General features: G+C 49.8%; 1 protein-coding gene across 1 annotated transcript in view; it reads left to right on the forward strand.

The window, feature by feature from the left end:
- Positions 1 to 3,585: 3,585 nt before the first annotated feature.
- The window catches only part of LRRC4B (leucine rich repeat containing 4B), a 33,831-nt gene continuing 15,469 nt past the window's right edge, over positions 3,586 to 21,947 (forward strand). The window contains exons 1-2 of the mRNA XM_072615984.1: positions 3,586 to 3,920; positions 6,599 to 6,939. Coding sequence (XP_072472085.1) covers positions 6,643 to 6,939 — 297 coding nt within the window. The 5' untranslated portion in view covers positions 3,586 to 3,920; positions 6,599 to 6,642. The remainder of the gene's footprint in view (positions 3,921 to 6,598; positions 6,940 to 21,947) is intronic.

Raw genomic sequence — 21,947 nt, forward strand, 5'->3', positions numbered from 1 at the left:
TCTGCCATCTGCCCAAATTCTCCAGGGTTGAGTGTGCCAAGGGTCTTGAACTCTTCACCAAGGTCCTTGCTGGGCCTTTCCTCACCACCAGCTCTCTGCATTGACTTTCTTTGATTCTCGGTGTCTTTGTGCACACCTTCGGGTCCCCCTCTGTCTCCCCCTGCTTGGCGTAGCTTCCGCCATCTGCCATCTTTCTTTCTAGGCTTTGGTCTTTCCCTGTGGCCTTGCCACTCTTCTCTCTCTGCAGTTCCTGCTCCTCTTTATCTGTTTCTCCCACTTCCTCTGTGCCTCTTCTTGGACAGAGAGGGTTTTCCCCTTGCTCAGCTCTTGGAGGTCCTGCCTCTGGGCTGCTCTCACCTCTTCTTGTTTGCCCTGCTTGTGGGATGAGGGAAGGGGAAGTCACTTGAGGTGTGAGACCCACTGAGGAAGTAAGGATGATTTGTAGTGGGGCCTCCAACAGTGGAGTGGAAAGGAGTGTGGGCAGTTGGAGCTGTTCAGGTGGAATGAGGGAGCACTGAGAGCATCCGGCACCTCAGCCTGTTCAGAGTTGTTAGGAACCTTAGAACACAGGAGCAGATCCAGGTTCAGAGGAAGGAAAGGGACTGAGCCAAGGTCACACAGCATTAGGCACAAAGCCAAGTCTAGATCCAGGGTGCCTGACTCTTGGGACAGCCTTCTCCATTCATTTTGCCACCAGGAGCAAGAGGACATGGTCTTAGTGCTGCATTTGTTTCTGGGGAATGAGTGGCAGGGGGATGGCAGCCCCCTTGGGCTACTGGATATGGAACCCTGGGCCTAAACTGGGAGGATGAATTGTCAGAAGGGAGAGCTGGGGGGCAGATGTTCCTGGGGTTTGCTGGTATACCTGAGATGGAGCCATGTGCTTAGGAGTTGTCAGGCATGTGTGGTATTAGAACTAGAAACTAGGGGTGGATTATTTGTGGTGTGGGAGTGTAGCCATGGGGAGTGCACGAGAGAATGAGCATCTCTGTTGTGAGTGTGTGTATGTGTATGGGACATGGAGGTATCTCCACGTGTTGGGTGTGTGTGTGTGTGTGTGTGTGTGTGTGTGTGTGTGTGTGAGAGAGAGAGAGAGAGAGAGAGAGTGAGAGAGAGAGAGAGAGAGAGAGAGAGGCAAATACACTTGTTATGTATCCTGGTGTGTGGTGTGGTGTGTGGTGTGTGTGTGTTTGGAATATAGAGGTAAATACACTTGGATGTCCTGGTGTATGTGTGTGTGTGAGTATATGTGTGTATATATTGGACATGGAGGCAGATAGACTTGTTGGGTGTCCTGGGTTGTGTGTATGTGCATGTGTGCACATGTGTGCACATGTGTGTGTGTGTGTGTTTGGGATATAGAGGTAAATACACTTGGGTGTCCTGGTGTATATGTGTATGTGTGCGTGCATTTGGGACATGAAGGTAGATACTTTTCTTGGGGATCCTGGGGGGGATGTGTGCATGTGCATGTGTGAGTACACGTGTGTGTGCATGTTTGAGACGTGGAGGCAGATACATTTGTTGGGGTTCCTGGGATGTGTGTGTGCATGTGTGTGTGTTCAAGCTGTAGAGGCAGATACACTTGTCAGGGGACCCGGGGTGTGGCAGGGTTCTGGAATATCTGGTCAAGGAGCGTGGCGTGGCTAGAGAATGTGGCCAGGGGATGCTGCTGACTAGGAGGATGTGGAGCCTGGATCTCTCCCTGTCTCTAGTTGGAATGGGGGCTAGGTATCTTGAGCATCACTTGGGAGAGGTCTACCGCAGAGGAGGGCGAATTAATTTGTGATAATAGGATCATAGGATTTAGAGCCGAAAGGGACCTCTGAGATCATCCAGTCACACCCCCTCATTTTACAGATGAGAAAACTGAGGCTGAGTTAGGAGGCAGGGCTAGAGCTGGAGTCGCTTCAGGGCAGGGACTTCTGGAAGAATGGGTCCCTGGTGTATATCTGTGATGCATGTGGGGAGGAGGCAGGGGTGTCACTCTGAGGTTGAGCACCTGCCTTCATGGGGGTATCTATGGAACAGGATATAAGCCCTGTCTGTGTAGCTGGGGTGGGTGTATTCTCCCATACTGTACAGTAGTAGTAGTATGTTGGCTAACCGGGGGTAGGGTTACCAAGGTCTGGGAAACGTCAGTCAACATTGGTAGCCTTCTGGCCTGGGGGGAATACCTGAGAGAGCATGTCTGTGGCTTAGAGTATGGGGGAAAATGATGTGGGTGCCTCTGTACTGGGTGGGAGAGGGCCAGTCTTTGGGTTACAATGTGTGGAGCTCTGAAGGGCAGGGGTGGGGGCATGGTGCAGATGACTTTGGACTGTGTGGTTGTCTTGGGGGTGGAGGAGTTATCTTTGGTGGGGGAGAGAGAAGGGGGCTGGGGAAGGAGGAAGGAAGGAAGGAAGGGAAAGTATGCCCTGGGTTACTATGAGTGGAAGATACTTGTGGGGGTGCACCGGGTGTGTGTGTGTGTGTGTGTGTGTGTGTGTGTGTGTGTGTGTGTGTGTGTGTGTGTGTGCGCACGTGTGTGTGTGCGCGTGCGCCCAGGCCATACACTCCATAGTGTATAGTATGGAGGGGGGATCCTTGGGCTGGGTGGGGGTCTCATTCAAAATATGGTGTGGGGGTAGCTCTGAGGAGCCCACTTAGAACCACAGGGGAAGGATGGGTGTAGAGTGCAGCTGCCCCACCCCCACCCCCACCCTACCCCCAACCCCCCTCCTTCTCTCTTCAGCTGCCCAGCCAGAACCAATGGGTTAATTAGATAACAGGGTCTTTGATTAGACCGGAGAAGGATGTAGGGAGGGAGGTCTTCGGGACTGGGAAGGTTTCTCCTCATGTTATTTCCGCCCCCCAGTAGCCCCAAAGGAGGGGGAGGAGGTGGAGGGCTGCAAGCCCTCCCCACTTTGAGCCTCCCCCAAGGAAGGAGGAGGGGAGGGAGAGGGAGAGAACTGGGTCTCGGCTTGGCTCTGCACTGTCGTGTGACCAGAAACCCTAATCACTGCACAAAGAGGAGAGAGAGAGAGAGAGAGAGAGAGAGAGAGAGAGAGAGAGCAGCCTGAGTGCTGGAGGAAGCAGAGACAGAGTGGGGGTGGGGTGGGGTGGGGGACAGTGCCAGGGACAGAGGCAGGAGCCGAGGGAGACAGCCAGAGGGGGAGAGGGAAGAGCCCAGAACCAGGAGGAGAGAGGCAGCCACTGCTGGAGAAAGAAAGGCAGAGATCCACAGAGCCAGACAGAGCCAGAGAGAATCTTTGGGAATCCGAGGGGTAGTGGAGAGGGGGCAGGGGAAGGAGCTGAAGGAGATGGAGACCAGAAGAGAGAGGAGAAGAGAGATGCACTGATGAGGCACACGAGGAGAACAAGCCACCGAGCGAGCGACCACCCTGACCACCGACCAGGGGAGGGAGGGCAGAGAGCCAAGGAAAGAGAGATGCAAGGAGGGAGGCAGGGGGAGGGGGAGAAGTCAAGGGGAGGAGAACAAGGCAGATATACTGAGAAAGGAGAGCCTGAGAAGGGGAGGGGGGGAGGGAGGACATAGGAAGGAGGAGAGGGGGAAGGGAAGGCAAGAGGGGAGGAGAAGGAGAAAGGGATCGAGAGGAGGAGAGGAGGAGGAGGCGGGCTGTGGGGTGGAGGGAAAGGAAGCTTGGACAGAGAAAGCTGGAAAGGGGCCTAAGTGGTGGAAGGACCACGAGAAGCAGAGAAAGGGACTGCTGCAGCATCGACTAATCTCCCATCGTGGGGGGGGGGGGCGTGGGGAGACCCAGGACACCCTTACGCCCCTCCCCCCAACCACTGCCAAGGGGGGAATTCCTTGGAGATCAAAGGAAGCACAAGAGCCCCTGAGAAAGGAATGTGCTGGGGGGGCCCAGGGGGCGGGGAGAGGGGAACCTCTTTCCCAGAAGGAATCCAGAGTTGCTGGGGTGAGTGCACCTGGCTATGGGGATGGCAGGTGGGTGGATGGTGAAAGGAGGGAGGGAGCGAAGCCCATAGAGACAGGTAGTAGGGAAAGATAGAGATGGGGTGGGGAAGGAGAACTGGAGCCAGGGACAGAGACATTAAGAGGAGGGAAAGGATTGGGAAAAGTGAGGAGGGGCTGTGGTTCTCGTATAGGTTACTGAGCGGGGGACCATGAGGGTTGGGGGGGGACGTGTTCCCTAGACTCTGAGGCGAGAACAGCAGGAGGGCTGATCCCCACCAGCCTCTCCAAGTCTGGAGTTTCACCTCTCCTCTTTAAGAAGGCCCTAGACAGGGGACCCCCAGGAGCTGGGAATACAACTGACACCCATAACTGTCATACCCAGTCAATAGGAGATCTACAGATGAACACGGACACAGGGGCAGGCAGAGATGGCGCATGGTTCTAAGTCGCAGAGGGTGTGTGTGTGTGTGTATGTGTGTGTGTGTGTGTGAATGTGTGTGTGTATGTGCTCACCCAAGGGAAGAGGGTGGCACTATGCCAGTGACTGTGTCTCTGTCTTTCTGCCCAGGTGTGTGTGTGTGTGTGTGTGTGTGTGTGTGTGTGTGTGTGTGTGTGTGCTGCTAAGCTCTTGTCTATACTATTGGTGAGATTGGGGGAGGGGATTGTCAGGTGCAGCCCCAGGGATCTGCGTGGGTGTGTGGTGTGTGTTGGGTTTGTGTGTGTCACCATGTTCTGCTGAAGCGAGGATATGGAAGTAGGGTGTAGGCACTGATGTGTGTCTGTAGTGTGAAGGTGTTGGATGATAATGTGTAAGTATGTGTGGTGATGTTTGAAAGGGTGGGTCAGTGGCATTGGCGTTTGGGGGCCTGTCATATTTGTTGGCATAGAGTGTGTGGTATAGGCGTGTCTCTTAGTATGTTGTCTCTGTGATCAGTTTGTGAGTTCATTGTGTTACTGTGTAGAGGAGTTTGTTCCCTTGCCAGAGTCAGCTTGAATGTGTGTGGTTTGGTGCATCTGTGTGTACAAGCAGAGCTGGGCTGGTGTTGTTTGATGTGTGTGTGCATGTGTTGGGGAAGAGTGTCTAGGAGGGCCTGGTGTGTGTGTGTGTGTGTGTGTGTGTGTGTGTGTGTGTGTACGAGTGTATGTGAGTGTGTATGTGTGAGTGTGTTATGTGTGACTGTGTGTATGTGTGAGTGTGCGTGTGAGTGTGTGTGGGCAGGGGGGAGTCAGAGTCCCTGGCTTCACATCCTACCAGTTCTCTGGGATGTACCACCCTTGGCCAGGTCCTCTCCCCTCCTGATCTGTAACATTGAAGGGGCTGCATTTGATGGTCTCTGAGATACCCATAATCAGCTCTGGGTCAGGATCTGCCATGTTAGTGTTTGGGGCGGGGTGGGGGTGATGTATATGTTGCAAGAGTCAGGAGGAAGAGACATCTGTGTCTCTGAATCGGCCTGGGCTCCTGTGACTGCTGATGGGGGACAGTGTGGGCCCCAGATGGGTAGGTCGGACCTGGGAGGGGTGGCATCCAGAAACCATTGAATTGGTGAATTAAAAAAAAGAGCAGTGAGGTCCTCCTCTTTTCCTTCCAGAGGAGGAGGATAGGTCAAGAAAGAGATAAAACAGCTCCCAACAGGACCTGACCCAACCTCCCCACTCTCTCCTGCCCCTCAATCCCTTCTTCTCTACAGGTCTCCCCCAACTGTAGGCCCTTCTCTCCTCCCCTACTAATTCCCAGTCTCTCCCCCTTACTCTTTCCCCTGTTCCCTTACCATACCATATGCCCTCCTCCAAATGCCCCAACCCCATCACTTTCCAGTAATCCCTATCCCCCTTCCCATCTCCCTACTCCTCTCCTCCACCTGTATCCCCTCCCCCTCCCCATTGTCTTCTCTGCTTCTCCTTTCCTTTAACTATTGTTTTCCCATAACAGTCCTACTTCATTCCTTATTCTTCTCCCAACCCCCCAATGCCCTTTCCTCATTACATCTGTCTCGTCTATGGATCTCCCAGTCTCCTCTATGATATCTCCTGGACCTCCAACCCTTCTCTTTCCCCTCTCCTCTAGGTTGAGGTTTTGAGGACCAAAGAGGATGAGAAATTCCATATTCCTTGACCCCCCCTCCCTGTGAGCAGAAGGCTACTGCCAGGGATCCCAGCCCTAGGTCCCTTTCCCAGGGCATGGAGAAGCTGCCCTAGGGCAGAAGGCCCCAGGAGTGGCTGTCTCTCACATCTCAGTCATCTCTCCTCACTTGCACACGCATGTCCGTGGCTTGTCTTAGCTTCTCTTCCCCTCCGTGTCTGTCCTAGCCAGTCTCTGTCTTTCTCCCTCACCTTTGGCCCTTCTACCTTGTTACCCGCCCCTCCCTCTGTCTCCTCCTTCCCTGGTCATCTCTCTGGGGAGCTCTCTGGATCTCAGTCTTCCCATATGAAACATTAGAGGATTGTCTTAGGTCATCTCCAGGTTAGGTATGTGACTTTGGGAAGGACTCTGCCCTCTCTGGGACTCAGATTCTGCCTGAGGCCGTCTCACCCTGGGACTCTCCTAGAACCTTCCAATCCTCTAAGCCTGTGGATCTCTCTTCCTTGAGATTGGGAGGATGGGGCAGGGCCTTTGGGATCTTGGGCCTTGTTTGCTAATCACAGCCCTTCCTGTTCTGTCTCTCTGTCTCCCCACAGCCCCCCAGCACACCAGTCCACCCCACAGAGCATGAATATTGAGGATGGCTCGTCCTTGCAGCTCCCCGTGGCCCCTGCTGCTCCCTGGGAGGATGTCCTGGCCCCGAGGGGCCCTGCTCTTCCTCTGGCTCTGCTCCCCCCAGCTGGGGGGCGGCGGGGGTGGCGCAGCCCTGGCGGCAGCTGCTGGGGGAGGGTCCCCACCAGCTACATCCTGCCCGGTAGCCTGTTCCTGCAGCAACCAGGCAAGCCGGGTGATCTGTACTCGGAGGGAGCTGGCCGAAGTCCCGGCCAGCATCCCAGTCAACACGCGCTACTTGAACCTTCAGGAGAACGGGATCCAGGTGAGGAATGGGCCGAGGGGCTCCAAGCCCCGGCCTTCCGGGCTGGCGGTGCGGGAGGAAGCTGGGGGTGTCCGGCCCGGACAAGGGAAGGTTCTAGGGAGACGAGATGATCGGCCTCCACCGCCCCAGGGGCGCCAGGGGGAGCAGCCGGGCCCGTCCAACCTGGTCTTTCAGATGGTGATTGTAGGTTCACGGAGCAGTTTTCTCCCAACTGCGTCACGGAGGGATAGTCAGGAGGGTTATCTCCATTTTATGGGAGAAAACTGGCGCTTAGTGAGAGAAGCGAAATCCCATGACCAGTTCACCCAGCTAGTCAGCGTCTGAAATAATAGTCAAACCCTCCGTGGAATCCGTGGCCCTCTTGAGTAGTGACCTCCCGGTCCCTGACGGCGTCGGAGCAGTAGCCAGATCGTTGCTGGGATTAGGGCTTTGGACAAAGCCTTTCCACTCTCTCTGGGCCACAGTTTTTCCATCTGTAAAATGAGACGGTAGAATTAGAAGGGATCTCAGGTCCCTCCCACCTCTGAGAAGGCATTCCTCTGATTCCATCCCTTTTCAAAACCCCATGTTTCTGGGTCTCGGATGCCCCCCCTTTTCTGGGCGCCACAACTCCGGATTTTTGGAGTCTGTGGGTATGGCCAAACCCTTCTGCTCTACCCCTCCTGTGTGTGCGCTAGCCCCGCCTCATCCCACCAGAGGGAGGGCTCAGCCCCTGGGGGACGCCCGCCTCTCCACAGCAGGCTCCAGGACCCCAGAGAGCAGCCGGGAATCGGACTGTCCCGAGACCTGCATAGCCCTAGGTCTCTATACCTTCTCTGTCAAACTGTGTCTAGACTTCAGCGACTTCTAACGGACCGTACAGATCCCTGAGTTCAGTTCCCTCATCTTACAGAAGGGGAAACCGAGTCCCTGGAGGAAAGGGATTTGTCCAGGGTTATACAGAGAGAACCAGGTACAAAGTAGCAGGTTTAGAGTTGATGGAGGGGCAGACAAAACAAGCCTAAGGTGGGGGGAGGGGCACACTCAAGTCCAAAGTAGAATGACCTCCCCTAGGACACACCAGCTTGATTGGCAACTCTGCCGCTGGCAGCCTGGGAACAGGGGCTTCATAGTTGCAGTATCTGGGGTGTCTGGGCACGTCAGCCACAGTTCAAGCCTCAGTCAGAGGCTCTCTGGGAGCTCCTAGGGCCAAGAAAACCTTTCTGTCTCTGTCTGTTTCTCCGTATTTCTCTGTCTCTCCTTTCTCTGTCTGTCTCTGTCTGTCTGTCTGTCTGTCTGTCTGTCTCACACACACACACACAAACACACACCTGGAGCACATAATCCACACATAAGAAAGCTACAGGCAAATTGACTGTGCCAGAATGGGCAAGAGGATCAGACGAGGGGGACAGAGTTAGGATTTCCTCAGGGAAAGAGGTCAGCCTTGCAGCATGAGGCATTATGGCAGCAAAGGCAGCTGAGACTGTGGCCAGGTCACCCTGGGGTGTAGTGTGCAACTCTGGGCACCACAGTCAGATCAGGATATTCCTTGGCTGGGCAGCCACAGTGCTGAAGGGCCTAAGGACATGCCATATGGGCATCAGTGGGAGGCACTGGGAAGGCTTAGTTTGGAGAAGGCTCAGAGGAACGTGACCTCCATTTTCAAGTGTTTGGGAGATTGGCATGTGGAAAAAGGACAGACGTCTTGTCTGGCCCCCGAGGGACAGACCAGAAGCAATGAGGGGAAGGTGCAGAGAGGTGGGCTGCTTCTTGAGGTCATTAGAGCCATCCCAAAGTAGAAAGCTCATCTCTCACTGAAAGTCTGCTAACAAAGGCTGGATAACCAACCATTTTGAGTAGTGTAGGAGGAATTCTTTTGGGGGAGGGGTTGGTGGTTCTGTGATTCTGAGAGGCTATCTCTGGGCTGAAATGTAGAGCACATGATAAGAAGTCCTGGAAATTGAGGTTGGAATGTGGCACCAGATTGTGGAGGGCCTTGAATGCCAGGCAAGAGTGTGACCTTGCCTTGGTAGGTAACAGGGATTTGGAGCTACTGAAGGATTGAGAGCAAAGGGGAGCCATGACACTTGTGTGGGGAGCCTTCCCATTAGGGTCAATTGCAGGAATTTGTGCTTGGTTGACATGGTCTCCAGAAGCCCAGGGTCCACTTTGTATCCGAGGAGGCATGGGAGGAGGACAGCTGGTGAATATCTGTGAAAATGTTTGAGGAAAGTTACAAAGCCCTTCAGAAAGAACCCAGGCAGCTCAGACTGGAAGGGGTCTTGGAGGGCATCTACCCAACTGACTGGGAGCCCCCCCATGACTGTCAGAGTTAGTAGGAACCTCAGAGGTTGATGAAACCAACTCATATCTGAACAGTAATCTGCTCTACACCATTCAGGAAAGGGGCCATCCAGCCTCAGCTGGGAGATCTCCAGGGATAGAGAACTCACTACCTACTGAGGCAGCCTGTTCCAATTTTGGAGAGCTTTAATTGTTAGCAAATTCTTCCTGATTTCCAGCCAAAATCTGCCTCCCTGGAACCCATCCTTCCTTCCCAGTTCCACAGCCCTTGAAGTATGGGCGTCCGTTGATAGCTAGATGAGAGATGGATGGATTTCTGGACATGGAGTCAGGATGTTCACAGGGGAAATCTGGCCTCAGACAGTGACTAAGTGTGACCCTGGGCAAGTGGCTCAGTCTTAGTTTTCTCATGTAGAACATGAGGATAATAATGGCACCTCCCTCCCAGGGCTGCCATGAGGATCAAATGAGATATGATTTGTAAAGGACTTTGCTGACTTTAAGGTGCTACATAAATGCTATATATCATCAGTATCAATCATCGTTATTATTACACTTCCGAGGTCCTTCGAGAGAAAGTGACAAGTCCCTGAAGGATCAGGGAGATAGCACAAATGGTCCTTTTGGACAGATAAATAAGATGAGACTCAGATAGTAAAGGGTCCTGTCCATGGTCCTCCAGCCAGTCAGCATCAAAGCAGGGCTCTCAGAAGCAACAGAACAGAGTCAGTGTCCCACAGTTAGGCAAGTCACTAAACCTGCATCTGCCTCAGTTTCCTCAACTGTAAAATGTGGATCATAATAGCACAGCCTCTCAGGGTTGTTGTGAGGATCCAAAGAGATAATATTCATAAAGTATTTAGCACAGTGTCTCACACATAGTAGGCCTATATAAATGCTTATGCCCTTCCCTCTCTGAAAGTATGATTACTGAGCCACTGTCAGTGCCAGCTGTGGAAAGACTGGAGAATTGGTGAGGCGCCACACCACAGGGCAGGAGGAGGGTAAAGGCCCCAGTTTTCATATAAAGAAGAGCACAGGACCTATGAACTCTGGCCCTTTGGTTTGCCTTCCCTTCCTGGGCTCATTTTCTGGTGTGAGGAAAGGCTTGTGAACACCTGGGAAACACAGAGTGCCACAAGCCAGCAGGGCTTCCTCCAGAACAGGTGAGACCAGGCTCACCTGGAGTCCCTTCTGGACAAGGAAGTCTCTGGTATATGAAGACAAGGTTTCAGGTATCATTGAATGATGATGAGCCATCAAAGGGAATGGAAAAGATGACGAGATACAGAATTCATAACAGTACATTTGGACAGGTACCTTGGTGTTACTCTGGTGGAGGGCCCCAAGGAACTGGCATGGCTTTCTCTCAGTGGTGTTACATTCTGATCAGTGAGTTACTTGGGGAAAGGTCCACTCATCAGACTTGCAGAAGACGATATTAAGCTGGCAGTGAGAGCAAACACATGTCATGAGAGTCAGGATCCAGACAGACCCCGAGGTGAAAGCCCTAGGTTAGATTTAATAAGATGAAATTTCACCAGAGGGATAAATGTAAAATCTTATATCCAAGTTCCAAAAACTGAGGTCGCACGGATGAGATGGGGTATCCTGTTGAGGTAGGATTTTGTCTGAAGAAGGTCTGGGTGTTTTAGTGGACCACAAACTCAACCTGAGTGAGCTATGGATGTGGCAGCCATAAAATCTAGCATGAACTTGGACTATAGGGAAGAGCACAGCTTCCAGGAATAAAGGTGGTGAGCATTTGGCTCCAGGCAGACCACATTGGAAGAGTCTTGTGTTCAGTCCTGAGACCTATATTTTAGGGAGGACATCAGTAGGCTGGAGGGGGTCCAGAGAGGGATGAGCAGACTGGTGAAGAACTCAAGTCCATGACACCTGAGGAGTTCTTTGAGGCACTGAACACGTTCAGCCTAGAAACAGAAGTCTCAGGGGAGAGGTGATAGCTGTTCTTTCAGGACTATGGAGGAAGACAGATTCGACTCTTTCTGTTTGGCCCCAGAGGGAAGAGCAGGAGCCTGGGGGGAAGCTCTGGAAAGGTCCATGGAGGATGGGAGCTGTCCAGGGTGGAATGGCTGCCCCTCCCTGGAGCACTTCACCCTGTGGCTGGTGGACCTCTCTTCAGCCATGCTGGAGAAGGGTCCTCTCCTTGGCAATGCTAGAGGAAGAAGGATTGGGTAAAGCCTTTGAGGCCCTTCCAACTCTGAGATGCTGCCAGTCTGTGGTTCTATCCATGAAGTCACAGAAGGAATCTTAGATCGCAAAGTCTGCCCCATCCCCTTTTCCCAAAGAGGAAACCAAGACCCTAGAGGGAGGTGACTTGCCCAAGGTCACACAGTCAATCACAGAGACTTAGGACTTCTGCCCTTTGCTCTCCTCTTTGTACTGAACCATCCTGGGGTGTTTTAAAGAAAGTTCTGGGGGTATTGAGTGTTTTTAAAAATTGGCACCTTTTGTTTTTAATATCCCTTTTATTTCTAAACATTTTCCTCCCCTATCTGGGGTTAGGGAGGCCTGAGTTCAAATCCAGCCTCAGACATTATGAACTCTGTGATGCCAGGCTAGTCACTGAACGTCTCTGGGCCTTGGTTTCCTTGGTAAAATGGGAGTCATAATAGCATCTACCTCCCAGGATTGTCAAGAAGATCAAATGAGATAATATCTGCCTGACACATAGTATCTACTAAACAAATCCTTTCTTTCTCTCCTTCTGTCCCTTCTTCCTTTCTTTCCTCCCTCATCTTTCCTCCATCCCTTCCTTCCTCCCTACCTTTCCTTTCTCCCTCCTTCCCTCATCCTTCCTTCTTCCCTTCCTTTCCTTCTTCCTTATTTATTTCCTTCCTCTCCTTCCTTCCTTCCTCTCTTCCTTCCCTCCCTCCCTCCTGCCTTCTCTCCTTCCTTCCTACCTCCCCACCAAGCCTTCCTTTGTAATAAAGAATACCGAAGAGGGAAACAGCAGCCCAGCACAGCCATCCCCATCATCCCCAGCCTTGTAGCCTCTGCTAGGGAGCTCACACTGCCATAAGTACCTGAATTTTTCCAGAGTACTCCTCACACAAGAGCCCTCCGAGGTATACAGGCTCAGGATGTTTGCACCCATTTTACACAGGAGGAAATGGCGTCTCAGAAATGCGACGGGCTTTGCTCAGGGTCACCCAGGCGATCCTGGGTGTGGACCATCCAGGTATGGATGGAGGTTCAGAGTTGGGATTCAAATGCAGGCCTTCTGGCTTCCTGCCTAGTGTCACTTACCATGCTCTCTAGTCACCCTCTTTCCATCAGACAACATCCTTGTCCCCAGCCCAGAGAGTGGGGAGGGAGGGTGCCGGGGGTCTGGGTCCTCTGTGGCTATAGTGTACATAGTCTAACACTCTGGGGAAACTTCAGGCCAGGTACACAGTGGGGGACAAGCCTTAAAAGCCTGGCCTCCGAGTCATTGAGGGTCATGAGGCTCCCTCCTTGACTGCAGGATCGGACCTGACCAGGACCAGAGCTTGACTAAATGTATGGCAACTAGAGGGCCCAGTGGATGGATAGAGCACCAGGTGTGGAGTCAGGAAGACCTGAATTCAAATCTGGCTTCAGACCCTTACTAAGCTGTATGACCTTTGGCAAGTCACTTCACCCCTGTGTGCCTCAGTTTCCCCTCTGTAAAATGGAGATAATGATAATAGCCCCTCCCTCCTAGGGCTTTTGTGAGGATCAAAGGTGATAATCATTGTGAAGCACTGAGCACAGTACCTGGGCCACAGCAGGCAATCTCTACATGTCAGCTGTTGTGTCTGTTATTAGCAATGCAGTACCACCATGCTTTCCCCTCACACCCTCCACACTGTGCTGGCTGTACTCCTCTGGTGCCTTCAGGCTCTGAAATCACTTTTCTTTTGACAGATGGGGAAACTGACATTCTTGGAGCCAAGTCACACAGCTAGTAAAGGCTGGGCTTTGAACCCATCCTTCAGATTCCAAATCCAGTACTGAGATCCTAACATTGAGGTACATGTGGAGAGTGCTGGACCTGGAATCAGAAAGACCCACCCAGAGCCCTGAGCAGTGCTTTAACCTGCAGAACAGAGGCTACCCTGTTCTGTAGGGAGGGGCAGTGCTAAGACTGGGAGCGAGCTCCCCACAGGTCAGAACCCCATCCCCCACCTCCCATCTCTCATGAAGTGTGGAAAATGCTTCCCTCATAAGCACCGTGGGGGTGGGGGGGAGGGGAGGACTTCTGGGATAATTTTCTCCATTTTACATATGGGGAAACTGAAGCTTCTCGCACAGCCCCTAAGAGGTGAACCTGGGACTCCAAAGCAGACCTCCCACTTCCACAGACAGTACCCTCTCATGCCTGGGTTCTAGTTCTCTGCCTCAAGCAAGTCTTGACTTTCCTGCCTCCAGATCTTTATCCATGCTGCCTCCAACCTTTTTCCTATGGAATTCCCACTGAGCTATGAAAAGCCACCTCAAGCACCACCTGCAGGTCCCTTTGCTGAACCCCTAATCTCATCAACAGCATTTTCCCCATCAGACTTCACTCAGCCCTCTGGGTGCACATGTTTAATAACTGTAGCATGAACCACAGCTACATAGTGACCTGTATGCCTACCACATTTGCTTGCTAGGCTCTGAATTCACTGAGAACACGGACTGAGTATATCACATCCAAGCTTTGGGTCTGCCTCAGGGTCCTCCTCACAGTAGTTGCTTAAGCCAATGTATTTTTAAAAATGGAATTGAATTGAAGATTTTACATAACATTTGGTCAGCAGTTCCAGAGTGGAAAACTCATACTCACTAGTGAGGATTCAAGCTGAAAGCAAACATGGTCCCTACCCCTACACACACATACACACACACACACACACACACACACACACACACACACACACACACACACACACACACACACACCCCTTCCCAGGAGCTGCATCTAACAAGGTAAAATTTAGTAGGGATAAATGTAAATCTTACACTTGGGTTCAAAAAATCAACATTATAAATACGAGATGGGTAGGGAGGGGATGATTACAGGGTTCTTCTGAAAAAAGATTTGAAACTTTTAATGGCTGGCTGGCAAAATTAACAGGAGACATCTGTATGATGTGGAATTCCCGGAAAGCCACTGGGAGCTTGGACTACACTGGGAGAGGCCAAGATGATGGTCCTGCTGTGCTCTGCCCTGGCTAGACCAGGATCAGACATTGTGAGCTCAGAGGGGTAGTAGAGTTATCTAGTCCTGGAATTCTGCAGCAGTTTGATGGGGAAGGGAGATATAAGATGTGTCCACAAATAATGAGAAGGCAGTCTATGAGAAGTGGGAAGGAGAAGCCCACACTGTGAGCAAGGAAAGGATAGGAGGAAGAAAGGAAGCTTGTTGCGTGAGCAATTAAGAAAGGCTTCCTGGAGAAGGTCCTTGAGAGAATGGGAACTGGGCCAGGGGAGGGGATGGCTTGAGCTAGGGTGTGGTGTGGGAGAGGGCAGGGGAAGAATGGAGGAGGAGTTATCCATGTAAGCAAGAGAGTACTGTGACGTGAGTTATGGTGTCAGCAGACTGTGGAGTGCTTTGAATGCCAGGTTGGAGTATCTGATAATAATCTAAATTACTGACATTCCACTATGATAATAACAATAGCTAATATTTCTAGGTACACATGTCTACATGCCATAAATAATATTTCTACGTTTTAAAGTTTGTGAAGTGTTTTATGAATATCTCATTTGATACTCTCAAAATCCTTGGGAGATGGGAGCTATTATTATTCCTGTTTTTACAGATGAGGAAACTGAGGCAGGCAACAATTAAGTGACTTGTCCAGGGTCACAGAACTACTAAGTGTCTGAGGCAGGATTTGAACTCAGGTCTCCCTGGCACCAGGTCCAACATTTGACTCTCTGCACCCCTTAGCTGCCTAAGATTGTCCAAGACTTTACAAATAGTATCTCCTTCAGGTCTCACAACAATCCTGGGAGGTAAGTGCATAGATGAAGAAATGACCATGCCCTGGGTCTCACCACTAGTAAATGATGGAGGGATTTGAACGCAGGTATTCCAGATTCCCAGTCCAGTATGGCCTGGTCTATGACCTGTGCCAAAATGGGAGGTAGTAGGGAAGCCCCTGGAGGTTTTCGGAAGAAAAATCACTGGCCTGTAGAATCAGGAAGGAACTTCAGAGAACTCTTTGTTCACCCCCAGAAACACCTTAAATGGAGGAAAAGATGCACATAATCCTTGTGTGTTCTCCAGATTTACCTTCTTAAAGGTATAGTGCTGTCCATTATATCAATGTCACTGATTAGGAAGAGTCCTAGTGGCGAGAGTGATGCTAGGAAGTCTTGGGTTCCAGTCCTACCTCTGATCCATCATGATTGTATGACCTCAGAGAAGGCATTGAAAGTCTCTGTGTTCTGGGCAGCTTCCTGAGACAGATGGGGCAGAGAAGCTGGCATTGTTCAATGGCCTTTTCCTGACCCTAACAAAATCACAGGGCAGTCCCTTTCCCCTTATAATATCACCTCAGATAACCCTGTGAGGGAAGCTCTTGAGGTCTGTACAAGTGTTAAAATTTCAACTTTACAGAAAGAAAAAATGAGTTCCAAAGAGTCTGAGTCAAGTGGCTCATGGTGAGAGAACATGAGTTTTCTGACACCAAATCCAGTTCTTTGACTCGAAGGTACCTTCTGCCTCCTCATTCAGCAAATACTGATCACCTTCTGAGTCTGAAGCCCAATGTTCAATGTTGGAAGGAAGGAAGGAAGGAAGGAAGGAAGGAAGGAAGGAAGGAAGGAAGGAAGGAAGGAAGGAAAGGAAGGAAGGAAGGAAGGGGAGGAAGGAGAGGAGAGGAAGAGGAGAAAGGAAAGGAAAGGAAAGGAAAGGAAAGGAAAGGAAAGAAAGGAAAGGAAAGGAAAGGAAAGGAAAGGAAAGGAAAGAAAAGAAAGGAAAGGAAATGGAAGGAAAGGAAAGGAAAGGAAAGAAAGGAAAGGAAAGGAAAGGAAAGGAAAGGAAAGGAAAGGAAAGGAAAGGAAAGGAAAGGAAATGGAAGGAAAGGAAAGGAAAGGAAAGGAAAGGAAAGGAAAGGAAAGGAAATGGAAGGAAAGGAAAGGAAAGGAAAGGAAAGGAAAGGAAAGGAAAGGAAAGGAAAGGATAGAGGGAGAGAGAGGCGGAGGGAGAGAAAGAAAGAGGGTGAAGTGACCTACTCAGGGTAACAGCTAATTAAAGTCCAAGACTACATTTGAACTCAGGTCTTCCTGACCCCAGGACCAGCTCTACCAATTTTGCCACCTAGTGCCTTTATCGGGAACTATTAAGGTACCTGAGATGTGGGAACTCACAGTACAATTAAGGAAATAAGATAGATATAAATACATGAAAAGATAACTAGTAATAGACAATGTGTGCTAAGTACTCAGTGAGAGTTACAGGCAGTCTTAGCTATGGGGACCCTGAAGAGGGAGAATCCCTCGAGTCTAGGGAGTCCAGGAAAGCTTGCTAGAAGAGATGGGACTTGTTCTGGTCTCAACAAATGGCTAGGATTTGGATGAAGAACTGGAGGGGATGGCATGCAGCAGAGGAAACTGCCACAGACAGGGGGAAAATATGACATTTTTCAGGGAATAGAGAGTCTTCTGAGCAGGCAAAAACAAAGAGGTGGGCAGAAGAGTAAGTAGGAAATGCAGGAGGAGGTCCTGAGCATCAAGGCAAGCCTGGATCTGATCTTGTAGGCCACCAAATTATGTTTTGCTCAGGCTGCTCTAAATATTGGTCTACCTTGCTTACATAGAGCCACTTAGTAGGGGTCTGGGAAGGCTCAGATGAGTATGGATAGAATAGAAGAAAAGCCGAACAAAGTACGCCAGTCTTAGGACTTGCCTAAGAGACTTGTGTCCAGAACAAGGGACGACAGGTCTGCCATCTCTGCCCTGGCCAGAGTACACCTAGAGAAGCCTTTCCGAATTTTCCAACTGCTAGTGTTTTTCCCTAAACTACCTTAGGTCTACTGTGTATTCATGCCCATGTTTTCTCCTTCACCAGAGTGCAAGTGCCTTGAAGGCAGGCACTGTTTTGTCTTTGTAGCAGGATACAATGACTAGTGTAGTCCATTGCAAAAGCTTAATAGATGCTTGATGATCAACTGATTGAAGATCGTGTTTACTTCTAGTCACCGTATTTTAGAAAAGAAATTTATGTACAGGACTGTGTCCAGGAAAGAGCAGACAGGCTGGAGAGAGGAGTCCAAACTCTACTGAAGAGGTGGTTGAAGGATCTGGAAATGTTTAGGCTGAGGAAGAAGGAGCATGAGGAGTGGGTGATAGACCTTTCCCAATATCTGAAAGCCATTGTGTGAAAGAGGAACGGACCTGTTTATTCTGTGTAACCATCAAGGGCAGAGCCAGAACCCATGAAGGGAAGGTGCAAAGAGGCAAATTTGGTAAAGTCATTTCATCTTCAGGTGGGGAGAGAGCATAGTGGTCACCCAGTCCAACTTCAACCTGAAATATGGCCCCCTTTTGCCAACATAATGCATCTCTTGCTTCTACATAGTGAAAACAATCCGCTTTGGTCACTAGGGAGTTCCTCCTTCCTACAGTTGTCCAAATAGAACATTCTTCAACACTCAGAAATAATCACTGTAGTACAGTGGGAAGAGCACTGACTGTGGATTCTGAGAACTTGGGTTTAGGCTCTGCCCCTTCCAGAGTCATGACTTTGGGCAAGCTATCAAAGCTTCAGCCTCCTGAGTCTGAGTAAAATGAGAATTCTATGGGGTCATTGTGAGACTCATATGAGATACCTTAGATGGAGTTTTTCAACTTAAAAGTCCCAAATAAATGGCCCCTCTGATCATAGTGATGGGAAAGATTCCTGCTCTGCTTCAGGGGCTGGAGTGGATGCCTCTGAACCCTTCTAGCTCAGAGTTCCCATAATCCCATGAACGTCCCAAGAGATGTTTGAGAAGGGCAGTGATGTGGGAGGTGACTTAGAGATCAACTGTCAAGATTGTCTTGGATGCTAAACCATTGCCTTCTGGGTGCCCAGCAGCTTTAGAAGACAGTCCCTGACTTCAAGGAGATTACAGTCTTGATCACCAAGCAAGCAGTATGAGATGACTGCTGGATGCATTAATGTTTACAGAATGCTTTCTCACCACAGATCCCAGGAAAACCCATGAAATAGAAACTATTAACCCAGTGTGAGAGGAACTAGGGCACAGCCTGGGGGAGATTGTAGGGTCATGGGAGTTTAGAGTGGGGAAAGACAGAGAAGCAAGACATGTGGGAGAGAGAGCCAATGTGGTCGGGGAAGCCTTGGTCGAAGAGGCAGGCCTTAAGCAAGGGTAGATTTTGAAGAATGTAGGGAATTTTGGGTGTATTTGCTGGATAGTAGAGGGAAATAGAAAATAAGATCAGTAGATTGGGACCAGATTGTGGAGGGATTTAAATGCCAGACTAAGGAGTTTGGTTGTGGGGGAATGCATGTGATAAAAGGAAATAATGAAGGTGGTTATGGAAAGTGAGAGGAGCCCAGTAGGAAACGACCAAGAAAGAATGGGCAGCACTCACTGGTGGACTGTTGAGGAAAGAGGAGGGGAGGGAGGACTCAAAGATGACAGACCCTTAATTTTCAGGCCTGAAAGGACGAGGAAGAGGGAGGGGACCAGTGACAATCATGGGGGAAAGGTGATGAACTCTGATTCTTACAGGTTAATTCCCAATGCTAGAGAAAATGACTGGCAAAGGTTCCTTCAAATTTCACAATTCTGTGATCCTAGAAATGAAACTGTCAGTGCAGCAGTAAACTCCCTGTCCCTGGAGGTATTCAAGTGGAGGCCAAGGGACTGTTAGCCTCACCATTTTTCATTTGGATCACTTAGGGTTCTCAGGTTCGTGCAATCCTGAAGTGCTGAAGTTTAGATTGTTAGTGCTAGGGAGGTTTCAGCTCTGACTGAGGTGGTGTTGTGCTGGGGTAACCTCATACAGGCTCCCAAGAGCTGATTGTTAAATTTTCAGTGTGAGCATTTATACCTTGGAAATTGGCAAGCACTATAACTGAGGGCTGGTTTATTGTTTTGTTCATTGTCTAGACTTAAAGGAGTGAAGGAGAAAATATTGGTAATGTAGATTAAACTGTGCATACATTTCCCGCCACACCCCAGCTAGTTGTTAAGCATTTACAACACACCTTGGTTAAGGGACTAAAGAGAGAGCGGAATATACATACAGGAAATCAGGGGAAGAGATCAGGGCTGGAGGTGGAGATCCGGGAGTCAAATGTGTAAACAGAAGTAGTAACTGAGCTCATCTGGCATTTATAAAGCAAGCAGAGCAGGGTTTCTGAAAATATTTTCAGGCCTCAGAACCTTTTGGTTTGACCGAGAATGCCTTCCGTTCCCTTAATCTAGCCTTCCCTTCATCACAGCCCTAAACCAACCCTCCGGAGCTATGGGACAAATGGCCTGCCTTCTGATCAGACACCATTGAAACATTATCTGGTTTCTGTGAACGCTCTCATGTCAGTGATTCATTGTTACCAGGCAGAACTGTAACACTGTAGTCCTCCAAATCTATGCTGAAGAATCACCTTTCACGGAAATGTGTTTGGGTCTTAAGTCACTAAGCCTCCATGGACTGGTGCAAGGCTCAATCCTTGCCTGTCAATTCACCCCTCTTTCAGTGGAATCCAACATAGCATCAGTCTGAGTTTACTCTGGGACAAAAAATTCCATAGGCTCTGGGTATCACAGATTTAGAGCTGAAGGAACTGAAGGGATTCAAATGCCTCGTTCAGCAGATAAGGAAGCTGAAGATAATGGACATTAAGTGACTTGTCCAGAGTGACAGAAACAGGGAGGTGTCAGAGGAGGATGTGAACTTGGATCTTTTGACTCCACCACACCATGAAAGCTCATAAAATCATATCTGTTTGGAATTAGAATGACTTTAGAAATCAAAAGGTAAAGGAATTCTCATTTTACAGTTGAGGAAACTGAGTCCCGCCAAGACAAATAGGTTTGCCCAAGGTTACCCACTAAGTTAGAGTCCAATTCTCCCAACTTCTAGCTTAGGGTTCCTGCATCTGTATCATGCTGCCCACAAGGATACAATTTGTAAATACTGTCCTGGGCCAGGCATATGAAATTCATGTTTATCGAACACTTCTCATGGGCTGGACAGTGTGGGGAATAGTTAGAGAGGAGAGGCATTAGTGTAAGGGAGAGAAACTGTTGTACTAACCCTGGACCTTCTCTGTCAAGTGGGGACAATGCCTGTGACCCTCTCCAACCAGGCTCATCGTGGGAATCAAAGGGAACTCTGACTGTAAAGCATTTGGCAAACCCAAGGTTCTCCAGTTATTCACCCAAAAAAAGAAGTATGGTCCCTGACGCTGACAGCGTAGCTAGGGGGACACCTAATAACCCAGCTAGAAAAGGAAAAAGGAAAAATATCATAGCATTGCTTACAGGGCTTGGAGCATGCAGGGACCTCAAAGGTTGGTTAGGTCACTGCCTCCATTTTGTAGATGAGCAACTGGAGTTTCAGAGAGTTGCCCCAACTTCCTAGAGCTAGAAATCAGAACAGATAGGATTTGAATCCAGCTCTTACAGGCATGGCATAATGAAAAGAGCCCTGATGTTGGAGTCAGAAGACCTGTATTTGAGACCCAGCTTGGCCACTATGTTGGCCCAAACACTTGGGCAAATCACAAACACTTTCTATTTCCATTTTTTCATCTGTAAAATGGGAGTATTAACTGTACTACATCCTTCACAGGACTATGAGAGGATCTAATAAGATTGTAGATATTAATGTGCTTGATGAAGCACAACTATTCATTATGATCAATGAGACAAGATGTGTGGTAGAGGGAATAAGGGCTGAGGACAGGCAGGGGCAGAGATAATGCACCTGCAAGCCTTGAGCTGCTGGGGAGGAAGATGTGAGCAAGGGACGCCTTGAAGAATGACTAGGATTTGGATTAGCCATTCCAGGCAATGGGTACAGTTCAGATTTGGACAAAATGATTCTTTTTGCCAGACTGAGAAAGCTCAGGATATGAAAGAGCTCTGTGTCGTAAATGAACAAAGACTATAGAAGAAGACAAGGAGAGGGCCCAGGGACAGAGACCTGCTGGTCATGGGTAGGACCTGGATGAATGTGTGGCGAAAGAGACCAGAGCACCAGGAGAAAACGATGCCCCCAAAACCTAGAGAAAAGAGACTGTCGAGGAGGAGAGGCTGCAGAGAAGACAAGGAGGAAAGGCCACTGGACGTGGCAGTGAGAGAGCACTGGGAACTCTGAAATATTATTCTTTATCAGCAAGCATTTGTTAAGCATCTACACCATATCAGCTCCCGTCCTAGGCACTGAGGACAGAAACTCAAGCACAACAGCCCCCTGCCACAACAAGCATATGTTCTGTTGGGGACCCACCTGCTCCTATAAGGAGGTAACAAAATGTGTGTGAAGATAGTAGTGAATCATTGAGGGGAAAGTACAAGTAGTTGGGAAGCAGGGGGGGCAGCAGGATCTCAGGGAGGAGGCAGTCTCTGAACTGACAGGGAGAGCTTAGAAGGAAGCTGAAAATTCTAAAACACCCAGTGAAGAAGGATGACATTCCTGGCCCAGGCAAAGGCATGGAGATGGACTGTCATGTGTGAAAAATAGCAGGAAGGCCAGTTCTCCTGGAATGCAGGATGTGTGAAGGAGAG

The sequence above is a fragment of the Notamacropus eugenii genome, chromosome 5, assembly GCF_028372415.1.
Source record: "Notamacropus eugenii isolate mMacEug1 chromosome 5, mMacEug1.pri_v2, whole genome shotgun sequence".
NCBI classification, from domain to species: Eukaryota; Metazoa; Chordata; class Mammalia; order Diprotodontia; family Macropodidae; genus Notamacropus; species Notamacropus eugenii.